This window comes from Planococcus citri, chromosome 2 (assembly GCF_950023065.1).
Source record: "Planococcus citri chromosome 2, ihPlaCitr1.1, whole genome shotgun sequence".
Classification (NCBI taxonomy): Eukaryota; Metazoa; Arthropoda; class Insecta; order Hemiptera; family Pseudococcidae; genus Planococcus; species Planococcus citri.
Genome location: NC_088678.1, coordinates 50,627,084 through 50,650,994, shown reverse-complemented (window position 1 = coordinate 50,650,994; position 23,911 = coordinate 50,627,084). Strand labels below are relative to the sequence as shown.

The 23,911-nt window shown below is 35.5% G+C and overlaps 1 protein-coding gene across 6 annotated transcripts; it reads left to right on the top strand.

Annotated features, from left to right (window-relative positions):
- Positions 1 to 490: 490 nt before the first annotated feature.
- Positions 491 to 23,910, top strand: Ufd4 (ubiquitin fusion-degradation 4-like). 6 transcript variants are annotated; one of them, XM_065351087.1, is made up of 41 exons: positions 491 to 810; positions 1,932 to 2,137; positions 9,086 to 9,320; positions 9,525 to 9,796; positions 10,299 to 10,417; positions 11,752 to 11,870; positions 11,966 to 12,024; positions 12,605 to 12,855; positions 12,930 to 13,229; positions 13,319 to 13,481; positions 13,580 to 13,721; positions 13,923 to 14,021; positions 14,361 to 14,552; positions 14,628 to 14,865; positions 14,949 to 15,124; positions 15,213 to 15,380; positions 15,464 to 15,829; positions 15,910 to 16,041; positions 16,113 to 16,390; positions 16,485 to 16,737; positions 16,812 to 17,046; positions 17,122 to 17,289; positions 17,369 to 17,515; positions 17,597 to 17,772; positions 17,867 to 18,074; positions 18,180 to 18,316; positions 18,399 to 18,567; positions 18,783 to 18,911; positions 19,294 to 19,475; positions 19,551 to 19,700; positions 19,782 to 20,069; positions 20,148 to 20,278; positions 20,364 to 20,596; positions 20,681 to 20,888; positions 20,968 to 21,172; positions 21,265 to 21,355; positions 21,433 to 21,724; positions 21,801 to 21,932; positions 22,021 to 22,309; positions 22,402 to 22,643; positions 22,728 to 23,910. In XM_065351087.1, the coding sequence occupies exons 2-41, from the start codon at positions 1,998 to 2,000 to the stop codon at positions 23,008 to 23,010; spliced, it is 7,797 nt and encodes a 2,598-aa protein (XP_065207159.1). In that variant the 5' UTR covers positions 491 to 810; positions 1,932 to 1,997; the 3' UTR covers positions 23,011 to 23,910. The 6 variants fall into 6 exon arrangements, with proteins under 6 accessions (XP_065207159.1, XP_065207160.1, XP_065207158.1 ...); XM_065351088.1 differs by having other exon boundaries at positions 15,898 to 16,041; positions 18,252 to 18,316; XM_065351086.1 differs by having other exon boundaries at positions 15,898 to 16,041.
- The last annotated feature ends 1 nt before the right edge of the window (position 23,911 follows it).

Genomic DNA, 23,911 nt, shown 5'->3' with positions numbered 1-23,911 from the left:
TTGTTGTATGGACTTTTATGTTTACATTTTACCTCTGATAAGAATCAGCAGTCCATATACGTAGTATATCTATATAGTCAAAGGACAAAATCGAAAATGCAGTTTTGATTTCGAAAAAATTGTTTTTTCATTTTTTAAAATCATTTCACGCAAATTTTTGTTAGTAGGATAACTTGTAGCTAATTTATTGCATAATTACTTCTCCTAATTAAAATAAAAATTCAAAATGAGCTAAAACTAAAAATCAAAATTCTATTGAATTTTTATTTCGTTCTCTTGTCAGCATAACGTAAACGTTGTCGTTTTGGTTTTGGTTTCCGAAAGGTTTCCGTTAAAAATAAAAACACTTTAGCAACGCTCTCTGCAGGATGATTTGTGCATAAACTTTGAAAGTTGGAACTTGAACCGTTGCGCAGCGTATTGCGCAGTATCGTACAAGTTGAAAATACTTTTGCGCAGGTTTACTTTTCTAGAACGCAAAATATTACGAAAATTCAGCTTGTAATGTGATTGTGATAGGGAAGTCGTAGTTTCGTTAAAGGTTTCTTTAAAACTTCGAAGATTTAATATTGTTAATTTGTTATTTATCGCGATTTACTTATTAGAATAAGTTGCCGTTTAATAACTGTTTAATTAATTGTCTAAATTCACGGTTCAAGTTCGCGAGTGTATATTGCAATTGGTGAAAGTTGTATGGTTCGATCGTGTGTAATTCATTAAAAATACTTTTGTTGTAATTTTAAACCAATCAAGTTCCTTATACCGATGTTCCAGTAACCATGTTTTGATGCGGAAAAGCTTTCATAGCAGGTGAATTACTTCATTTTATCGCAATACTGTACGCTGTAAAACTCATTATTTTTCGTAATTCATTATTTTCATCTATCAGTGTTAAGCGCCGTATCAGGTGATGAAATTCACGTTACGTCTTGGTTGGAAAAATCAAAATCCCAAACTCGAATCGAAACGTTGCATGAGTACTTTATTTTCTACTCTTTTGTTCTAGAGTACCGTCGTTACGGTGCAGTTCATTTATGTCAAAGTGTCTGCACTCTGCAAGTTGATAAAAGTGAAGCACAGTTATACCTACTTATGTGTACATCGTGATTTGTCCAATTCCAACTCCCTTCCCCCGACGACAATTGGCTAAGATTAGGATGCAACAAACAATGTTATAAAATTATGCAAATGTTGAAGGGTTTTCCACAGTATTGTGATTCATAATTGGCATGAAATTTAGAAATTTTTGAAATACGTAGATTTTTATCTCGTGGTAACGGTTTTTCTTTTGGTTAAGGCCTAGGAAGTAGGAGATGAGTCAGAATGTGAAACGACATGTGTGATTATGTCACGAATCAAGTTCTAGATTCGATATCAGGAAGAGAATGAAAGAGATTCTGTGCAACAATGTTGATTGGATGTGTAATGTAACTATTAAAAATAGCTTATGAAAACAAACTCATAAATTACGAATTTCAAAACTGATCGAATTAATTAAATAATTTAAATTTATGCTGACGAAAGTTCAGGTTTGTTTACTTCGTGAATGTTCGCGTAAAATCGAGTCCATCGTTCAGTACCTAATAATTTCCTGGTAAGACTTGAAATTTTTCCTTTTCGTCGTAGGTAATGGCCTCGCGGGCCAAAAATTCACCTGAAACGTATGTAAATAATTTCGAGACGATTAAACTCATTTTACGTTGAGCGTAACAACGTAAGTCGTCTTGTAGCCAAAATAATAACGTTGCCTCGTCTCATTGCTTCGTTTAAAATATCATCCCAAAGTTCAAAACTTACTACTAGTTAGACTGATTTTGACAAATTCAACATAGCTGCTCGAACTAATCACAGTATACTATTATTATGAAGAATTATTCATTTTTTTCGACGAAATTTCTTAACGATTGACTGTGTATATTCTTTGTTTACAGATAACGCATTCATGTTTGGCCTTATTTAACATACTCGTTTGAAGAATATTGAAGTAGCCCTCCGCAATGGCGGACGTGGATCCGGAAACATTGCTGGAATGGCTCAATATGGGCCAGGGGGATGAACGAGATATGCAGCTTATCGCCTTAGAACAGCTGTGCATGCTGCTCTTGATGTCCGATAATGTTGATCGATGTTTCGAAAAGTGAGTTTTCCCCATTGTGTTTCATAATTACACTACCTAACAATAATTCGTACGTAGAATTGTATTATTCAAATGTCCGTCTGTGTTTCTATTTGTCATCTCGTTCGAGGAAGTAATCAGTTTGTATTTGTCGAAAATTGAAATCGTTGCTTTAATGTCAAAATCGAAAAAACTTAAGGATACGCGTTATGAGTACTTCAGGCAAACACATTACTCGCAGAAGAAAGTCTGAGGAAATCACTCATCGTATTTGGATGGTAATCTGCCCCCCCCCCCCTGGAAAAATGGATATATCATTCTAAATCAGAAATGGGCGCGATTCGAATCAATTTTGAAACAATTCTGGGGATTCAATGATTCGAACTGATTCGAATTGCGAAAATGTAGCACTTAGCAGTAACTCGTGATTCGAAAATATCAACGTTGAACGTGTTCACGATTCGAATAATTATTTTCTCTTTCAATTCAATTTTCGAACCTCGTAACTGATGATAAGAATTGAGTTTTTTGATTTCATGTTGAACCTCGATTTTTAATGAAGAAATTCAATTTAATAAATTTTCCTACCTATTTGATAAAAATTACAGAAAAAACCAACAAGGGGACAATACCGGTGATTTTTTTCTAAAAAAAGTTCCGGATTTAGGTGTATCGACATTAATTTGCTACTAGCATTCAGAGCCTTTTGTAGATCTAGATTCTCGTGTCATATTCTTCATTGTTTTCAATCTCCCTACCAATATTTTAACGCAGCTCTTTAGATATAATTACGAGATGATTTCATTCGATCGTGTACAAGGAAGTTGAATAAAAAAAACAAGTCTTATGTACCGTAATGTTTTAACCATTCAAAGAACCCGACTCCGACTCGTGCAAACTGCATTATAACTGTATCGAAACGATATAGATTTTTTTTCAATTTAATTTTAATATAAAGGGAAATGTACCTTATCGAAAATCTGGTTTTATTAACTCGATGCTTAAAAGCAAACGTACGATAATCGAGCATAGCTTCGAATTTGCTATTTATTATGGCAGTAAATCAGCGAAATTCGATCGAGTATTTGAAAAAATACGCAAATCTTTCGTCATTAAAATATGATGCACGAAGACATCGTTGACTCTTTCGGTCGTCGTGTGTTGTTGTAACAACGAAAACAACAACAACATCAGCAGCCACGATGACGATGACGAGTTTGTGGGAGTATCGCACGTCTTTTCTCGACCGTTATGCGACGATGTCTCTTTGTCATTGAGAAAGTCTTGACGAATGGTCTCACTTCTCTAGTTCTCTTGTCTCTAGGAATTCTAACTCTACATTAGACGTTAGTTCTCAGTTCGGTTGTATAAGAAAAATTCCAATACCTGGATGACCGACTAATGAAATGAAATTTTTCCTTATTCGCTCGATTCGAAAATACAAAAAGCATACTCTTTATCTTCGACCTCTGATCAACTTAATTACACTACGTAAATGAGATTTTTCGGCATTGATTAAAATGCCAACTTTGCATCGTTAAGCTATCAATTATTCAACTTTTCGCTGCCATGTTTCGCTCATGTGTGACGTCTCTGACGACAATCGTAGAAGAAAAAATAATGTTTTATAAAAATTCTACTCCCACGTATTCTGCTTTCTGCTATAAACTTCATTCTATACGTACGATCCGGTTGCATACGCGGGGAAATAATTTTTACCCACAATGATGATTGTAAATAAACAACAATTTAAGGTCAAAGATATGTAGACATGTGTATTGCGTACATATCGTGGTGGTTTAAAAGGCGAATTAAAAAGAACCGTTCTTTGTATACGTATACTATACTGTATAATGAAATGATAAAATGCCAACTGTAGCAGAGAGAATCGTATTCGACGCAATATAGCGCATTCTGGATGCCAGCCAAAAGATAGGGGAATTTCGCGAGCGACGTAAAAAGTTAAATTTTCAATAACCGTCGTCGCGGTGTCCTTAATTAAAATCTTTGTTCGAGTCTAACTCTTCTTTTTGTCGATTGAAATTAACACGTAATTAGAAAAAACAAGAAGAATAGCGATCGATTTTGTAATTTCATAGTTCTGACTTTAATTGTGAAGATTTTTTGGCCTTAAACTTTATTTTTATAATTAGAGTTTGTTACAATTTCCTGAATACCGGCTTCTTTGAAATTCAAATTTAATCTGAAACTCGAAAAAAAACGTTAGGTAGAGGGGGAGAAGAATGTCCAAATTCAAGAATGCTATTCCACCTCTCAAAATGAAAGCAATAGCGAGGTACACGATAGTAAAATATTAATAGTCATACACGTGTTCGGATGTCATGGCCTCTGGCAAAAAAAAAAGAGTAGCTGTAGAAATGTAAATAGACGATAAGTATTTCGATTATTTTAAAATTTCTCTCGTACAATGACGTTTCTTTGTTTGTACATAAACGAACCAATGTTGCGAATTTTACCTTCATTCTTGAAGTTTATCGAGATTCTCATCTTATATGCTTTTTATTCTTGTACCTCACCTATAACTACATGTATACCTACGTACATGGAATTAGAAATGCTGAGTTTTTAATGTCTTGAAAATAACTCAACTTTGACCCAATTTGTGAAGTGTTTTTTTTTTTTTTTTTTTTTTCGGAAGAAGAAAATAAGAGTGAGTGGGTTTTTTACGTGTTCGGAGAGAAAGTGGAGGGGGGGGGGGTTCAAAAAGATGAAATTCCCGTATACCTTCGAACAGTTTTCATATATCTATGATTTTTTTTTCTTCTTCCCAAAATTAATAACATAATCTTTGGGGAAAAACATGAAGATTACAAGATACGATTACCGTAAATCATTGAAATATTTACGAACACTTATCTATATAATTTAAAGCAGACATCGTCAGTATCAGAACTTTATCTTTAATGTATCGATAGCGTTAATTTCGACGCTGATACGAAAGATTTCTATAAAATAGACATTGTTATCGTAATCTTGTAATTTATATGGCTCGAGAGATTTATTTAAGTGATGAAAACATCACCTGAGTCGTAGTAAATTTTATCAGAATTGGAAAAAATTACTCAAAACGGTAATATTTTTGAAAAAATATAAACATTTCACCGCAAAACGCTCGAAAAAGCTTTGAAAAATTCAGTGAAATTTTTTAAACTTCCACGTTCAGAACTCTAAAACTGAAGGAGTTATGAGTGAATGTGTATTTTGTGTATTGAAAAAAAAAATGCACATGAAATTTTTACAAGCCGTAGCTTGAAATTTTGTTGAATTTGAAGTTAAATTTTTGTATTGCCTTCATAAACAAGCAACAAATGCCATTTGTTGAAATTGACTATCTTTGGAATTGAAGGAGCCAGAGACAAAAAATTATTGATTTTGAGGAACCTTGATACCATCCGAAATTCCGAATTATTTTTGATTCCTTACGCAAATATTTACATTGAAGTGCCTAATATGAAAAATTAACGATAAACGGGAATACCTACTTATTACTCGTATCGTATCAGTCGAATACGTGATTCTTATCGTTAGAGATAAAGTCCATTGTCCAGTCATGATTTCGTTGAATTAATTATTACGAATGAATTACTATGCTTTTCCCCTTCTTTCCTGTGTAAGTCTGAATACTGATTACGTTTGAAGTGATTTATACGACTTTCGACCAACAAATTTCGTTTGTCGTATCCATATTTTGATATCAAGGTGGAAAAAATATCATTCGGCGTATTTCATATTCTTCGGTATTCATTTTTGTGCGTTTAGTTTCGGCTGAGCCCTGAGATATTGGTATTCCATATTCACTGGGTTGAAAAATCGATATCAACCAGTATTTTTCGAATTCTCAAATTGAAATAAAAATTAAGTATGTTAATTTTGATCATTTTCAGCCATTTTTGTTCTATTTTTTTTTTTTTTTTGGGTGTTTTATAAGATTGTTACACCGGCTGGCACCAGCTATATTTTCTGTTAAGCACTTTTTATGAGGGTTTAAAATAATTTTCTGAGAATGAACTTGGGGTACATAATTTAGACTCAATTGACCCCAACAACCCTGAAATAATTTATTTTCTGCTTCATGAATCATGATCTATCCCTGCGAAATTTTCATGAAAAGTAACCAAGGAGGTAATTTTTGGGTCACACACACTTCACAATATCATGCCACCAACATTTTAGCTGCAAGTTTTGACTATGAATCTTGTAGAAAAATTGAAACAAAAAAATTTTCAATGGTAATGGAAATGAATGAAGAGGCATGCAGTGTGCAGTACTTACTTACTGACAATTCACCTACTAGAATTTGTAGTTTTTTGATTTTGTGTGTGGTTTTTACGATACCACTCTCAACTCCTGGAGGATTTCTCAAAATATTTCGTTGATTTGAACATACATTTTATTTGAGGTGATTTTCAAGAACAAAGTTAACTGTTCGAAAAATTATCACTCCTGAAGTGACTTCCCTTTATTTTGGTTTCAGATTCCGGGATAGTTTATCAACTTTGTATCGTTTTCAATTTTTTTTATGCCATAATTTTTGTAACGTTCTTATCAATTTTACCGAAATGCTGTTGGTAATTTTCAATGATTTGTTTACAAATTTTATAGTGTTTCGAGATATTTTTAAAAATTATTTTTGCAATATTTGGAGCCAATTTCAAATTTGGTAATATTTGATTAATTTTTCATAATTTTCCACTTTTTTCCCGACAGTTTAGGTACCTATTCTTATGCGAAATTTAATTCAAATCTTTTAATGTTTCATCAGATTTTGGTCATCTTCAAATTTTTTGAAATGATATCTACTTTGAAAATTTTTTAAAAGAGGGTTTAGCAAAATTTTGCTCGATTGTACTAATTTTTGTCAATTTATGGTAATTTTCATTTTATTTTTCATTATCAGTTTGTACAATTAATTGGTCCTTTCAATCCTCCAAATCTAGCCTCTGCCCCTTTTTTTGCTTGCCTCACCTTTCATAAAAAAGCCCTGATTTTTTTTCAATATCAGATTTTGAATTTTTAAATTCATATGTATCCCCTCTTTGTAGAATTTCAAAATTATTTAATTGCGAAATCTTCAGCTTGCAATATTTCCAGAAATTTCTTAAATGAAAAATTGCTGTGATTTCCTTTAAGAAATCCCCCCCCCCAACCTCCTATCACTGTACTTGGGCTGGACCAGAAACAAGTTCTTTTCCTCGGTTATGTAAGTCCTTTTTGAAGAACAGGATTGCATTTTTAGAAATGAATACGCTGAAAAAGTATGATAAAAGGGAAAACATTTGTTTTGATGTTCCTAAACCATTAATTTTCTGGTGATTTTGTGCTCTCGCTTTGTTCCAGAAGCATGTTCTTCTCTGTTTACAAAAGTAATTTTTAACAATGACGTACCCAAGGGGGCGAAGAGGGCCATTGCCTCTCCTTGTGAACAAAAAATTTAAAATAGAACATGCAAAAATGGATGTTTTTTCGTTGTTTTGACCAATTTTTTCGAAAAATTTTCGCTCGAGCAGTAATTTTGCCTTCATTTTTATAAAATCATCACACATCAAGAGAGGTTTCTAGAAAATTACCCCTAATTTCGATTTTTCATGCCTAAAAATCTAGATTTGCCTCCTCCTTCACACCTTCAGCAAAACCTGGCTATGCCACTGATTTTCAAGGAATCAATTTGGATGTTTTGAAATCAAATATTTAGAAAAAGTGATATTGAAGTTGAAAATTGTAGAAATTCACGTGTTTAATTTTGACGACACCCACCCCCCCTCCCTCTCAAGTTGACAAATATTTTGCCTAAATTGGTGACACAGTTTTGTTAGACACTATGAGTACTTACAATGTTTTCATTCAAAAAGTCACTTCTCACTGATTTAGCTAAATTTTGATTGGGTATTCTTTTTTTCACTTTGAAATGTGCAATTTTTTGTATGAAACGTAGTTACAGGGACAAATTCTGAAAAACTGAGTAAAAATAATCGCAAAAAATGCATCCCAAGGAAGCAATTTTCGTAAGATTTTGCTTAAATTTGTAGATAATCATTAACTTTTAGTCGTTTTTAATTGTTTCGATGTCAAGTTTTAATGACGGACGTTTTGAATGCCCAACTTTTCCTTCATTTTATCGAATTTTTATCACGTAAAAACTACTTGATTTCATTTATTGGTAAATTTTTCCGTGATAATTATTTTGTGTGGGTTTCTGAATAATTTAAGAGTGTTTAAAAATTTAATTTGAAGGATTTTCGAAATCATTGTGGAAGAATATTCTTAATGGATTTTCGATAATGGTAATATTCGTTTATTTAGGGAAACAAAAATTTGGAAAACGAAAATGGAAGGAAAAAAATTGGAATGTTTTGAAAAAAGTTTATTTTTTGGAATTAGCTTTGAGATATTTTTTTGGTTAATAAAGTTGCTCTTTTTCGGAAATAATTGAATACAATCTCGAGTTCTTCGTCAGAGCTTCTAATAAAATTTCATCGAAGAAGAATTTTGTTTTTATGATTTCCAGCTTCACAATTTGAAACTTTTTCATACGATCATTGTTTTGTTTCGAGAGCTTGTGATTTATGGAAGTAGTGAGTGATCTTCATTCTCTCGAGCGAACGATTTTTGTTGTATAAAATTGTGAAGTACGAGTAAAAAGTAACGAATTTATAACGTTCTACATATTTTTTAATTTTAAACGTGTAAAGAAATTACCGACGACCGATTGTGAACCACCGAACCGGTTTCCAAAATGTGTAACTCGTAAACACCGTTTTTTCAATGCATGTATGTTCTCAAAATATTATGTATTCCCTTTCCATTATAATTTCTCTTTTTTTTTGAACACCTTGTAGGCGAGCCAAAATTTTATCGCTTCAATTTGAACTATATTTAAGATGAAAATTTATGTGATGTGCGTTGTAATCGTGTCATGTACTGAAGGATTTTTTTTGTTTTAATTTGCAGTTGTCCTCCTCGTTCATTTTTACCAGCCCTGTGTCGTATATTTTTGGACGAATGTGCACCGGATAACGTTTTGGAAGTGACCGCTCGAGCGATTACGTATTATTTAGACGTATCGGCCGAATGCACCAGACGTATTATATCGATGGAAGGTGCGGTAAAAGCGATCTGTAATCGTTTGGTGGTTGCCGAACTGGATTCGAGAACGAGTCGAGATTTAGCCGAGCAATGTATTAAGGTGAGTAAAATATACGCACGCCGCACACGCACAATGCTACTGTCATGTCAAGGATATCTACGAATACGACGACGATGCGTTTATCTTATACGAATGAATATTTATTTTATTCATATCGTAAGTAAGGTACCGCGTTAGCGAGATATGTATTTAATTTATTGATCGTCATTTTTTTTTTGTTTTGTTTTGTTTTCGATTCCGCAGGTCTTAGAATTAATATGCACTAGAGAAGCCGGAGCTGTATTCGACGCCGGTGGCTTGAACTGCGTTCTGTCGTTTATTCGTGATAATGGATCGGCTATACATAAAGATACATTACACTCGGCCATGTCGGTCGTGTCTCGTTTATGCTCGAAAATGGAACCGCATGATTCTTCTTTACCTATTTGCGTGGAATCATTGTCGACGTTACTCAAGCACGAAGACGCTCATGTAGCCGATGGAGCTCTCAGATGTTTCGCCTCCTTATCCGATAGGTATGTTATAGTAACCAAGTCGAGCTAAAGATGACGATGATGTAGTAATTTTCCAAAAAGAAAAAAATTACACGACGACGTGTTTTCGGTTTCGCATATCGCATCGATTCGTAATTAAGTATATTTTTAAATGGCGTACGTTTCGACGAGCATTTAGCCCAATTAAATGGGAGACCTCGATTGTCGAGTGGGTAGGCGAGAAGTTAATTTGTTAGGGTCATGTTTGTTGATTAAAGAAGCGACTACGCGGTAATTGTTTCAAAAGATCGTGCATCTACATTGTTGCAGGTTTCGTTTCTTCTTATTATTTTTTTCTTTCTTTCATATCTCTCTGTCTTTGTCTGATTTGACTCGTCTTTCTTCGCATCAACGCGACGCTGTACTTAGAACGATGGATGGAAATGTTGAAAAAAATATATAAATACGATCGAAACCACGTCGTTCATTTCGTAATTGGACAGATACGGTTGATGGATTTTAATTCGTTGTTGTTTTTGTACAGATTCACCAGAAGAGGAATCGATCCGGCTCCTCTAGCCCAGCACGGATTAATGAACGAGTTGTTAATCAGGTTATCGAATGCCGCGGCACCTTTGCAATCTTCATCGACGACCGGAACTGGTTAGTTGACAAAATTCCTGCGTTTTTCTTTACGTAGATAATTGAAACTATACGATGTGTCCCTCTTGAAATGTCTGCATACTTCGAATTTGAGTACATTCATAGAAGTTCTAGAAAGAGAAAACTCTAGATTGACGAGGGGAGGTGGAGGGGAGGTTCAGGATTGTAGTGTTGATCGAGTAAAGTATTCCTAATTTTTTGTCAAATTTGCAAAAAAAAAATGTTTTTTTTTTCCAGAGTACCTTGCAGGACCTGTTTTTCCTTCTTTTTTTTTGACAAAATTACTATTTTTTTTGGTTGCCAAAATTGCAGAAAAGAACTGCTTTTTCGCCAAAATTTCTAAAGCTTTGGTTTTTTTGCCAAAATTACAAAGAGATATTGCTTTTTTCCATTTTTTAAATCCAGCCATCAGATTTTCGATTCACTCGCTTCTTTTTTCAGGATTTTGAATTTTTTTCATTCATTGTAGTTTTTTTTAGAAAATGAAGGGAAAAAACGAAACAAAAAACGTTGATTTGAATAAATTTTAAGTCCCTCTTCCTCTCTACAAATTGTAAAACAATTGCAAAGAATTGATGCTGTTCTACTTTTTTTCATTTTTTCTAACAAACTAAGATTTCTGTTTATTCTCCTCTCTCATAATTCTATATTTTTTTACCCCCTCCCCTCCAAAAATGAAAAATCCTGCAAAAAGTCCTGCTTTTGTTCTGCTTTATTTGCATGCTGCCGTGGTAGCTGGACACTTTGTATTATATGATGTTCCTTAAAATGTCGAGATCGTTCGAAGATCTGAAAAAAAGTTCGTACATTAAATTTTCAGTTGAGAAGTACTAAAAAAATTGATAAATCAACTCAAAAGGCAAGAAATGGTCTTGAATAAAATTCCAAGTTCATAATTATTTAATGCTTGAATTTTTAAGAAAAAATCAGTACTTTTGGAATCTTTAAAATAATTATAATATCATTTCTTTTATTCGGAAAAAAGCGATAAGTAGACTTTTTTTCTAGGAGTAGGAGAGGAGGGGGAGTATCTCTTTCAATATCATTTGGCATATTTACTGAGTCCAAGGAATAGAGTATTCTTTTCTTTTTTTTTCTTTTTTTTTTTTACAAAAATTCAGTTGTGTACCAAAATATTTTATAGGACAATCATATGTGGGGTGGTTGAAGTATAGAAACGGGTTAATAGGTAAACAATTTACTTTATATGTAGTATCGACTGCAGTTTTCAATCGAAATAATTGACCCCCTCCTGTTGTAATATGTACTACCATATATTAATAGGCCGAAGTTTGTTGAACGATCATATAAACGATTTTATTTTACGATTCTAGCTAATCAAAGTCTCAACACGAGTGGCACAGTTTTACCGGAATCTAAATCCTTTGGCTCGGTATCAACGGTCATTAGCTTACTTTCCGCTCTTTGTCGCGGTTCTCCGGCCATTACACACGTACGTATATTTCAAAACCTATTCATTCGTGTGTTATTTTTTTTCTTAATTGCTCTACGTATAATTGACAATTTTTTTTTAAAACAATTTTTCAGGACCTACTTAGATCCGATTTACCAGACGCTATTGAAAAAGCGTTGAAAGGCGATGAACGGTACTTTTGATATAGATAGTGATGTTATGAGCATGTGCTCGGCTCACTGAGCAAATGACGCATTTGCGAGCATTTGCATGGGCCCGCCGATTTTGAGCAAATGACGCATATGCGAGCATTTGCACTCACATATTTTGAGCATTTGTGAAAAATATGCGCGAGGAAAAAATCATGTGGCATATCAAAATACCGCCTGAGTTGAGGTTGCTATTAATGAATAAACTTAATAGAAACGCTATCAACTCAATTCTCCTTCCCCAAAGTCAGAAAATGAAATGAATTGAGTCATTTCTACTTTCATTCCACCACAATTTTTTTTTCATGTCCTGTTCTTCCATTTTTTAATCATGAAACAAGAATTTTAACTCTCCCTTCTGAAAAATAATTTGGGAAAACGACGTGTTTTTTCATATTGCGATTTGCGCGCATATGCCGCAAATGCTCACCTTGCGCGCAGGCTAATGAATACGTGCGCATTTTAACATCACTAGATATACTTAGATATTGATCAGATGATTTAGAATTCTAATTATTTTTCAGAAGAAAAAAACTATCACGTTATTTTTTGTTTGAATTTTAGTTGTATGTTGGATTGCATGCGACTGATGGATTTATTACTGGTGCTGCTATTCGAGGGTAGAAAAGCGATCTCTAGAGGTATCACGATAACGAGTTCGGTCGGTATTACGTCGACGGCGGCCGTAGCAGCGGCTCATGTATTTCCTAGATTGAGACGGATTGAAAGTTCCGGAGATAAATCGTATCGTCAGCTAATCGATTGTATTCGTAGTAAAGATTGTGAAGCTTTAATCGAAGCCGTTGATTCGAGCGGTAAGGATTTTTTTGTTAGATGTTTTTTCATCCTCTTAACAAGAAGATTTAATTTGAGATATATTTTTTATTAGGAATGGAAGTGAATTACATGGACGACGTTGGGCAGACGTTATTAAACTGGGCATCTGCGTTCGGTACCCAAGAAATGGTAGAGTTCCTGTGCGAACGAGGAGCCGATGTTAATAAAGGTCAAAGATCATCGTCTCTTCACTACGCCGCCTGTTTCGGACGCCCGCATATTGCTAAGGTGTTGCTCAGACACGGAGCTAATCCTGATTTACGCGATGAAGATGGTAAAACACCTCTGGATAAGGCTAGAGAACGTATGGATGATGGTCATCGAGAAGTAGCAGCTATTTTACAATCTCCTGGTAATTAACGGAACCGAAATACAGACTTTTTTGTTTATTCTGCAGTGTTTTAAATGCTAAATGATGGATTTTTTCTCGTTTTAAATCAGGAGAGTGGATGTTGTCGTGTGATAAAGATAAGAAATCAGATGGCGCCGATGCTGAAGAATCCTTAGAACCGAAAGGAGATCCAGAAATGGCACCTGTCTATCTGAAACGAATGTTACCAGTATTTTGTAACACTTTTCAGTCCACAATGTTACCGTCGATAAGGTAAATGAATTTTTCCCCAAGTTGAGTTTTAACCACCATGATGGTAAAAAAAAAAATGAATACGTAGAATTATATCGATTTTTTTCATTCTGTTGCAGGAAATCTAGTTTGAATTTAATTAGAAAAATGATACATTACATTCAGGCTTCGTTGTTGACCGAAATTTGCGTTTCGGAATCGCCCAATAGTAACTTAGGAACCATGTTAGTCGAAGTGATAGCCAATGTATTGGATAACGAAGTGAGTATCCTGTGATTGTACATACCAAAAAATACTCTTAACGATATTCTGTTATCTCGAAGTAAAATTAGAAAATATACGTATTTAATACAGAAATTGACGCGTTAACGCAATTTTGGTAATTGTTTAAAGCAAACGAGACATTTTTAAATCTAAAAATAGTAATTTTTTTCATTTAAATGTGAATTGATGAAAATTTAGAAATCGTTATGGTGGTGGCCACAAACTTGTATTTCTGAGAGTAATTTAAAGCGTAAAGCTGAACGTCTGCGATCTAAGTATATTATTCACAAAGAACCGGTAAATGTTTGATGGTGCATGATTTACGTATGTCTAACCTTTCCATCATTATTTTCATCTATTTTTGTTTTTTAAAAAAATCATACTACTACTCTTTTTTAAATTTTCAATTAAACGTGAACATTGCGCTTTTTTTTAATTTGTATTTTTTTTACTAATAAAGAGTGTCGAATCGACGCTGTTAAAAATATCGCTTGCGAGATAGTACTAAAAAAATATTTAGATTTTTTCACCTGGATTCGCAGACTGTAGGAATGTTGTGAATTTTGTGCGAGTGTTTTTTTTCTAGTGAGTCACACGAGTTGATGACTAATGATGTGTTTTTTTCTCTGTGTACAGGACGACGACGATGGCCAAATTATGGTGTTGCAAATAATCCAAGATTTGATGGTGAAAAGTCAGGATATATTTTTGGATCATTTTGCCAGACTAGGCGTATTTAGCAAAGTACAACAATTAACTACCTCAGGAGATTTACAGACTGGTTTATCTGGTGATGAAACTATCTCGTCTATGGATTTATCTCATCAGGTGAATAAAACGCTGCACAGAAATGGATCAATTAAAAATGAGTATTCGAATAACACGATTGTCTGTTTTTTACAGGATGATCAAGGTAAAGCGGAAGCGTACTACGAAGACGCCAAGGAGATTTTACCTGGTCGAGCGTATTATTGGAAAGATTGGTGTTTCTGTCGAGGCAGAGATTGTCTGTATATTTGGTCCGAGGCAGCTGCTCTTGAATTGTCTAACGGTAGTAACGGCTGGTTCCGGTTTGTCGTCGATGGCAAATTATCTACTATGTATTCGAGCGGTAGCCCCGAAGGCGGAACTGATAGTACAGGTTGGTTTCATCGCGAGTTTATTTTTCATCGTGCGATGTTATCGTCGAGTAGAAATGGTTCAATGTGTAATTTTTTTGTGCAGAAAATCGCGGCGAATTTTTAGAAAAATTACAAAAAGTCAGAAGTATGATTAAGCCAACTACTCATACGCAACCTATCCTATCACACGCTGGCAGTACCAGATTAGTTGTCGGAAATTGGTCTCTGATTTCTCGCAAAGAAGGAGAAATTACCATACATAATTCAGATGGCCAACAAGTGCGTAGATTTTGAATTGGAAAACGTCTCAAATACCTCCCTGCTTACATCTGTGCAATATTTAACGATGTTTTTTTTTCGATTGTAGGTAACCACTTTACGCGAAGATTTCCCTGGTTTTACATTCGAATCGAATCGTGGCACGAAACACACCTTTTCAGCCGAGACATCGATGGGAGCGGAATTCTCAACGTCGTGGATACCTGGTCGAAAAACTAAACGGTTACGTTCCAAAGCGGAAGCTCTTAAACTTAAAGTACGCATCCATCCGTTGAATTTTCACGAGAATAATATGTATATCCATTCGTCCTATACCCTAATAACTCCCACTTGTTACAGATTAATACTATGGCGACTGAAATTTACGATAAATATTTCAAAGTAGCTCAAGCTCAGCCTAGAGGAGTGGTAGCGAAACTAGGAGCCATCGTCGCTCAAATAGATCGCGCTTGCCAGAAACAATACATGTCGAATAACAAAGAAAAAGGCACCCAGTGGAAAGAGTTACTTCAATCGGCCTTAATCGATTTGAAACAGTTATTACACGAAGACGGCGTCGTTTCTTCGTACGAAATTCATAGCAGTGGCTTGGTTCAGTCGTTGTTGGCAATGCTATCGACTACTGTCTGGGATCAAGGCATCAATCCGGCTAAACGCAGTAAATTACAAAAGCAAAGAATTCGAATTTTTAGAAATATATTCAGAGTAAGTAGTATTCATTTATAAGGATATCGATTTGACGAATTCTCTTCTGAAGAGAAATAATTTGTCAGTTTGTATTGCAGAGCGAGCATTTTGATAAAGAGTGTGCGAACTCCGCAGCTATACTAGTTCATAAATTGATATCAGTCTTAGAATCTATTGAAAAATTACCCGTTTATATCTACGATCCTCCTGGTTCAGGGTACGGATTACAGGTATGCAGAGTATTCGTAAATTTTTTACGTGTGGTATTCATCGTGATACTAACGAGAAATTATGTTCGCAGACACTAACTAGAAGACTTCGTTTCCGACTTCAACGAGCAGCAGGCGATACTTCTTTGGTAGACAGAACCGGACGTAGTCTGAAAATGGAACCGTTGAGTACGGTAGCGCAACTCGAACGTTATCTATTAAAAATGGTCGCTAAACAGTGGTACGACAATGATCGTTCCCAGTTCACCTTCGTTAATAAAATTAAAGAGCCGAATACCAAATTACAATTCAGACATCAATACGATTTCGACGAGAACGGAATCATCTATTGGATCGGTACAAATGCCAAGTGAGTAAAAACAATCGATATTGGGTACATTACATTTTGATGGTTTTTGTATCTATTAACCTTTATGTTATTTATTTATTTTTTTTTCGTATAGAACGTGTCCCGACTGGGTCAACCCCGCTCAATACGGTTTAGTCATAATTACTACCTCGGACGGACGTAATTTGCCGTACGGTCGTTTGGAGGATATTTTAAGTCGCGATACAGCCGCGTTGAATTGCCACACCAACGACGATAAAAACGCCTGGTTCGCCATTGATCTCGGATTATATGTGATACCGACGTGTTACACTTTACGTCATGCCAGAGGATATGGCCGATCTGCCCTCAGGAATTGGAGTTTCCAAGTGAGCATAATTTAATTCGAAATTGAAATACGAGTAGAGAACAATCGATGCTAAGGTTAGATTTTTCTCCACAGGTTTCAAAAGACGGTACTAATTGGGTTACGATGTACGCTCATATTGACGATACGTCTCTAAATGAACCGGGTAGCACTGCTTCGTGGACATTGCAACCGCCAGCCGACGAGAAGAAAGGTTGGAGACACGTGCGTATTCAGCAGAAAGGAAAGAATGCGTCTGGACAAACGCACTACCTGTCTTTATCCGGTTTCGAGATCTACGGTACCGTTACGGAAATCTGTGATGATTTAGGTAAGTGTGAGATGTTCTAAAAATGAATTTTTTCCATCGTGGAAAGAATTTGAATGACGGTGATCAATTTTACAGGTAAAGCTGCCAAAGAAGCGGAAGCAAATTTAAAGAAACAAAGAAGAGCTGCAAAACAATCTTTGAATTTGTTAACCATCGGTGCTCGAGTTACTAGAGGTATCGATTGGAAATGGAGAGATCAAGATGGACCCGGCGAGGGAACAGTTACCGGAAATTTACACAATGGTGAGGAGTTGCTACTCCTATTGATCTATAATTTAGATTCCGACCGGAAATGTAATCAACGATTTGAAAATTTTTACAGGATGGGTTGATATTACATGGGATAACGGTAGTACTAATTCATATCGTATGGGAGCCGAAGGAAAATACGATTTGAAGATATTACCAGAATCTCTAGACGGATCACCTGTCGCTAATGTTCCTGTACCTATTTCTAGACCATTGTCGAGTAAGTTGGTCTCGTATATAGTTGTATAGTTGGTTTTTATTCAGTCTGGTATAACGATACGATTCTATTCTGTTTCTGTAGACAAGAGCAATAAATTAGCCGCCACCAAAATGGACGTTAGTAATGCCATCGTTAGTATACTAAGTCGTAAAGCGAGTTCGACGCCTAGTTTACCAGACGCTACTGAAGCAAATAGTCATAAAGCTTTTGTCGCCAGTACTGAACAAGCAGCATCTGCTGATAATTTAGCGGCCAAGGTACGAAGTTTCTACTTCATCATTCTGTAATTAAGAATCTAGAATGATAGAAAGCATTCAACGGTACTAATATTTTATTCATTTTTTTCTGTAGCAAGCAGCTCAGGAAATTACCGAAAGCGTTGTGAACGTGGCACGTACCGAATTGGCGAACATTTCGTCGAGTAACAGCGATAAATCGTCCGACCAGTCTGAACACTACGTCGTAATGCAGCTCAGAGAACCCGACATATCGAACGCCAACAAAGATTTGTCAACCATTATCGAAACTCTAGTTTCCGAAGAGACAGCTCGTATGAATGGTAAGCATTCATCTTAAGTTAAAATCGACTGTCGATGAGAAAAAAAGTTTTCGGTATATTTCGGTGAATGAATTACACATTTTGTATCATTGAATTTTTTTGCAGCTGGTAACTCGGCTAATAACAATCAAACTCGTCAGTTATTCTCGAAAGATAATGCTAATACTTATGTTTTAGTGGATACGTTGCAAAGTTCCTCGAATTCTTCTTCGAATAAAACATGCTACACTAAACTTAAAATGGTTAGTATCTCGTTCAGCTACGGCTCATGTTCGTAATTGAAAATGAAAAATGATTAACGTAATTTTGTATTTATTTACGCAGCGGAGTTTATCCAGCATTAAAGGATTACCCGGCGAAAACGTGATTCCGATCGAAGCTTTCGAAATGTACGAAAAATGGCGCGAAAGTAACGATTTTATTCGTAACGCGAATAACTACTTGACCATGGAAGCGAATAACCTGGTTATACCTCATGATTCCAGTACTTTAGGTAAGCAATCGAGTCGCTTAAACGTGACCAATATTATTTTCTCGCATTAGATGCTGCGTTTTGTTTCGATTTCGAATTTGGCGTAAGCTTAAATTTAGTTTTTTCTTACGTGAAAATATCGAGTATCTTTTGTGTAACATTGTAACGATGGCAAAGCACTGAATTTTGGAAAAATTAGAACGAAAAATGCATTAGTTGAAATTATCACATTGCAGCAAATGTTACTCCATCTACGTCCGAAGTTACTGTCGACGGTATACCCGAAGAGAAAGTGAACAAAAGAGTCGTATCGCGTAATCACGACTATACTATTAAACATCGTCCTAAAAAACAGTTTACCGATGGTAAAGATGATCATTTTTAATTTGATGGTTTATTTTTTTTTCTTTCTTTTGGCTGTAGAATTATGAAAAATGGGAAATTTTTCCCTAGTTCGGTACAACGTTTTTTATCTGGTACCGAAAATTGTGGAAAAGTTTTCCATTTTTGAAAGGTTTACGGGTTCGGATGGCTTAATCATGTGTAGACGAATTTCATTGTATATTTTTCAAAACGACCCGCTGTGAAGTAGCTTTTATTTTTGTGGTATGCCTAGCTTCGTATATACGCCCTTGAGCTAAGACGTACATTATTGCTTGTGTAAAGTCACCGGTTGGATAAGGGTTGGATGAGGTAATATCGGATAGCGAAGGCTAATCTCGTTTTTGCGCGATTTTATGATTTCAGGTGGTATTTTGCATTCGGCGCAGAGTTTCCCCAGTTTGAGCAATAGCAGTACGCCGATAACTATTCAAAATAGTATTTCGACTATTGCGTCGAATACCGGAAGTGGTCCTATAAACTTTAATCAAGCTTTGGCTATGAGCCTCACCTCGGCGTCTACAGATAGTGAACGTGTCAGTTTAGAAGTAAGCTTGACGAAATTGAATTTCAAACAAATATTAATCGGACTAGTGATATTAATAGCGACATTTTTTTTGAAGGATTTCTTGGAAAGCTGCAGAGGTCCGGCCTTACTCGCCGACTTGGAAGATGACGATCAGTTACCAGATGACGATGAGAATGACGACGAAAACGAAGACGAAGATGAATACGAAGAAGTAGTCGTTGGAAGGAATCTATTGTCGTTCATGGTAAATATTCGTAAAGTTATGCTGATTGGTTTGTTTTTATTTTGCGAGGTTTTAACTATAACGAAACATTGCGTATTTTAGCAAGAAGACGATTCTTTCGAGACAAGAAACATGGCTGATACGGGTATCGCATCGTTGAGAAGCAGACGCAGATGCTGGGACGATGAATTTGTACTTAAACGTCAATTTTCCGCTCTGATTCCGGCCTTCGATCCAAGACCTGGTCGAACTAACGTTAATCAAACTACCGATCTCGAAATACCTACTCCACCCGAAAAATTCGAAGATTTCGAACCGATTTTCGAAGAAGAGGCCGTCTACCAGACGCCCAAGTTGAAGTTGACCTTACGAGGACCTAATTTATCAGGGGTATGTATTTCGAAGAAAGCATCAAAGTATTCTGTGCAATCAGGATTGTTGATTTTTGATTGTCATTTTTTTGTGCAGATACCAGATGTTGAAGTACCATTGACCGATGGCAATTGGACCATATTCCAAGCTGTACAAGAACTGATGCACCGAATCGAATTCGGTAATAGGTCGGAAAAATTGAGGAAAATTTGGGAACCGATTTATACGTAAGTTGGAGCAACCAGCATAGCTTTTAAAAATATCCACGTTGACTCGAATATTTGTAAAACTTATTCGTCGTTATTTTTACAGCATCATTTACGAAGAAGCCAAAGATACGGACGCTGAAAGAAAAGAATTAGTATTTTGTAATAAGAAGAATGCCTCGCAGACCGGTAGCGTTTCTGGCTCATCGAGTACTCATGGCAGTGTAACTTCTCCGATATCTCCTTGTCAAACAATGAGTTGTACCGTCGAAGACGTGTTGCATTTGTTAAGACATCTGTTCGTGATATACACGAGACCGGAAAATGAAAACAGTCTATGTAAGTCATCAAATTAAATGATAAAACGAAGGCCAGTTCGGTTAAAAGACGTGATAATAATTTTATGCTTTTTTTCATACGCAGATATTGAAAATTCGAATATCCTAACGACCGAAGAATTCGCCAGCAAAAAAGTAACCAATAAATTACTGCAACAGATTCAAGATCCATTGGTGCTCAGCTCCGGTGCATTGCCTGCTTGGTGCGAAGAACTAAATCATTCTTGTCCGTTCTTATTCCCGTTCGAAACTAGACAATTGTACTTCAGTTGTACAGCTTTTGGACCATCTAGGTATGTTTTCCATTCGATGGAAACGTGTACGCGAAGTTGTCGATTTTTAATATGTGATTGGGTTGTTTTATTTCGACAGATCGATCGTTTGGTTGCAAACACAACGCGATGTTACGGTAGAACGACAACGTGTACCGAGTTTATCGCCTCGTAGAGAAGATACTCACGAATTCAGAGTTGGCCGACTTAAACACGAACGTATCAAAGTACCTAGGAACGAAGAACTATTAGCTTGGGCTAGGCAAGCGATGAAAACACACGCAGAACGAAAGAGTATCTTAGAGGTTCGTGATGTTTTCATTTTATATCTTTCAGCGACATTATTCCGATTCTAGAATCGAATATTTTTGACCAATTTTTTTTTTTTCATTTTTAGGTCGAATTTATCGGAGAACAAGGTACCGGACTTGGTCCTACGCTGGAATTCTACGCATTGATTTCTGCCGAACTACAAAGACGCGATCTTGGTGAGTGGCTGGTTCTTTTCGTCGATGATTATTGTATTGTATTTCGATGTCAACTTATTCGTCGACCATGGTTTTAGGTATTTGGTTATGTGACGATGACGAAACACTCGATACAAGTGCCAGATTCCCGATCGATTTAGGAGAAGGATTAAAACCGCCCGGATATTACGTGCGAAGACCGTCTGGATTGTTCCCGGCTCCTTTGCCGCAAGATTCGGTTCAATGTGATAACGCTGTCAAGCATTTCTGGTTCCTCGGTATTTTCCTGGCGAAAGTCTTACAAGATAATAGACTGGTCGATTTACCATTATCGTTGCCTTTCTTGAAACTGCTCTGTCAAGGAGAAATACATACTAATATACACGAAAAGTACGTTCGATTGTTTTCTCACATGACCTACCTAATCTGAGGAGCAATTTGACATTATTTATTTTTTTAATTTTAGAATCGGGTTACCCTTATTCCGGAAGAACGCTGACGATGACGTAATGGTATCGTCATTCATTTCGGAAGAAAGTGAGAAGGAATTGGAACTGTATGCGGAAGATTTGCCCAAATCAACTGAGGATAAAATATGGTAAGTTGAATGCAAGCCAATGTAATTTGTTCACAAATCTATTCACTCATTCGTTCGTTCCGATTTTTATTTTCATAATTTTTTTCAGGTTCTCTGGTATTTTAACGGAGAAAGATTTAGAAGAAATTGACCCTATACGTAGTAAATTCTTAATAGAACTCAAAGAATTGGCGTCTCGTAAATCAAAAATTGCGTACGACAATACTCTCTCGTTGGAGGCGAAATCGTGTCAAATAAAGAATCTTTCATTGAATGATTCGACGACTGAACCGGCTGTGCGTCTCGAAGATCTCGCTATGACTTTTAGCTATTTACCCTCTTCTCGTGTGTTTGGCTTTACTTCCGTTGATTTGGTAAAGAACGGAGTGGATATTGATGTAAGTTCATTTCCAATGAAACTGAATTCTGTCAATACGACTACAAGAAACCAGAATTATGACATTTTATGTTTTGTTTTCGTGCGTCTCAGGTTACTATGGATAATGTAGACGAGTACATAGATCTCAGTTATAAATTCTTCTTGGAGACCGGAATCAGAAGGCAAATGGAAGCGTTAAGAGATGGCTTCTGCAGAGTATTTTCGATGAGTAAGCTGAGTGCATTTACCCCGAATGAGATACGTTTGATGTTATGTGGAGACCAGAATCCTCATTGGACTAGAGAAGATTTACTCAACTATACCGATCCAAAACTTGGCTATACCAAAGAAAGGTATTTTCCTCGTCGAGAAAATAATACGTATATCTGTCTATCCTATGACATAATAAACATCTCATCGTGTATTTTTTTTTTCAGCCCCGGATTCCAAAGATTCGTCAACGTATTGGTAGATATGTCTGCGGAGGAACGTAAATCGTTCTTGCAATTCACAACCGGATGTTCTTCATTGCCGCCTGGTGGACTGGCTAATCTGTATCCTAGACTTACCGTAGTGCGTAAAGTGGACGCCGGAGAAGGTAGCTATCCGTCGGTGAACACTTGCGTACATTATCTGAAATTGCCCGATTATCCGACCGAAGAAATATTAAGAGAACGGTTATTGACCGCAACCAGGGAAAAAGGCTTCCATCTCAATTAATCGTTTTAAAATCATTTTACACTTATTCTAGTTCACTTTTATCTTCCTTAAGTTAATTTAGTTTCGTTGTTTTTTTTCCTTTATTATTACAATGGTTTTTCTTTTCTTGTTTTTATGTGTAATTGTTTCCTTTTCCGATATAATCTGGTATAGCGAATGAAATAAGTATATTATGTCGATTGTAAAAAAGAAATATGATTTTTAAAAAAGTACCTAAGCAGATTGTAAAATATTAAACATAATTTTGACGTGTAACAGTGTGTCGTTTTTACAAAATATTTTATTCTAGCAATTATTATGTTGTTTTTTTTTTTTTTTGATCAAATTCAAAAGAGTATTGAAAGAAGTTGAATTAATGGTAATTATTTTTTAAGCTATTCTCGTTGGAAAATGACCGTTAATTTTGACGATTTACCGAATAGTATAAAAAAATGAGGTTTTATTTATCCATATATTTTTTTTTCGGTTTCGTATTTGATATTGTTCGTTTATCGAGTTTACCAGAACATTGTGTATAAATTTTTTTTGAAGATTTTTTTTCTTTTTCATTTTGCCGATTACTAGTTTTCACCATTGACGTTAATTTCCGCTATTTTTTGTCTGGAAAGTTCGAATAATTGAAGGAAAAAGTTGTAATAAGTTCGCTATTTTCGAAATGATTCAACTACTGATTTTATTTAGTTGCTACCTCCATTTATTAATATTACGGTAGCAATTTCGATGTGATATTTTTATTTTATGATTTTTATCAGTTTGTATGTTAAGTAACTCGCTTTTGTCATTTTTTCGTTTTTTTTTCAAGTAGTCGCAAAGCGAATACATTTTAAAGTAAGATTCACATTTAGTATATTGATGTATTCTGTAAGCAATTATTATAATAAACGTTGGTCTATGAATTAAT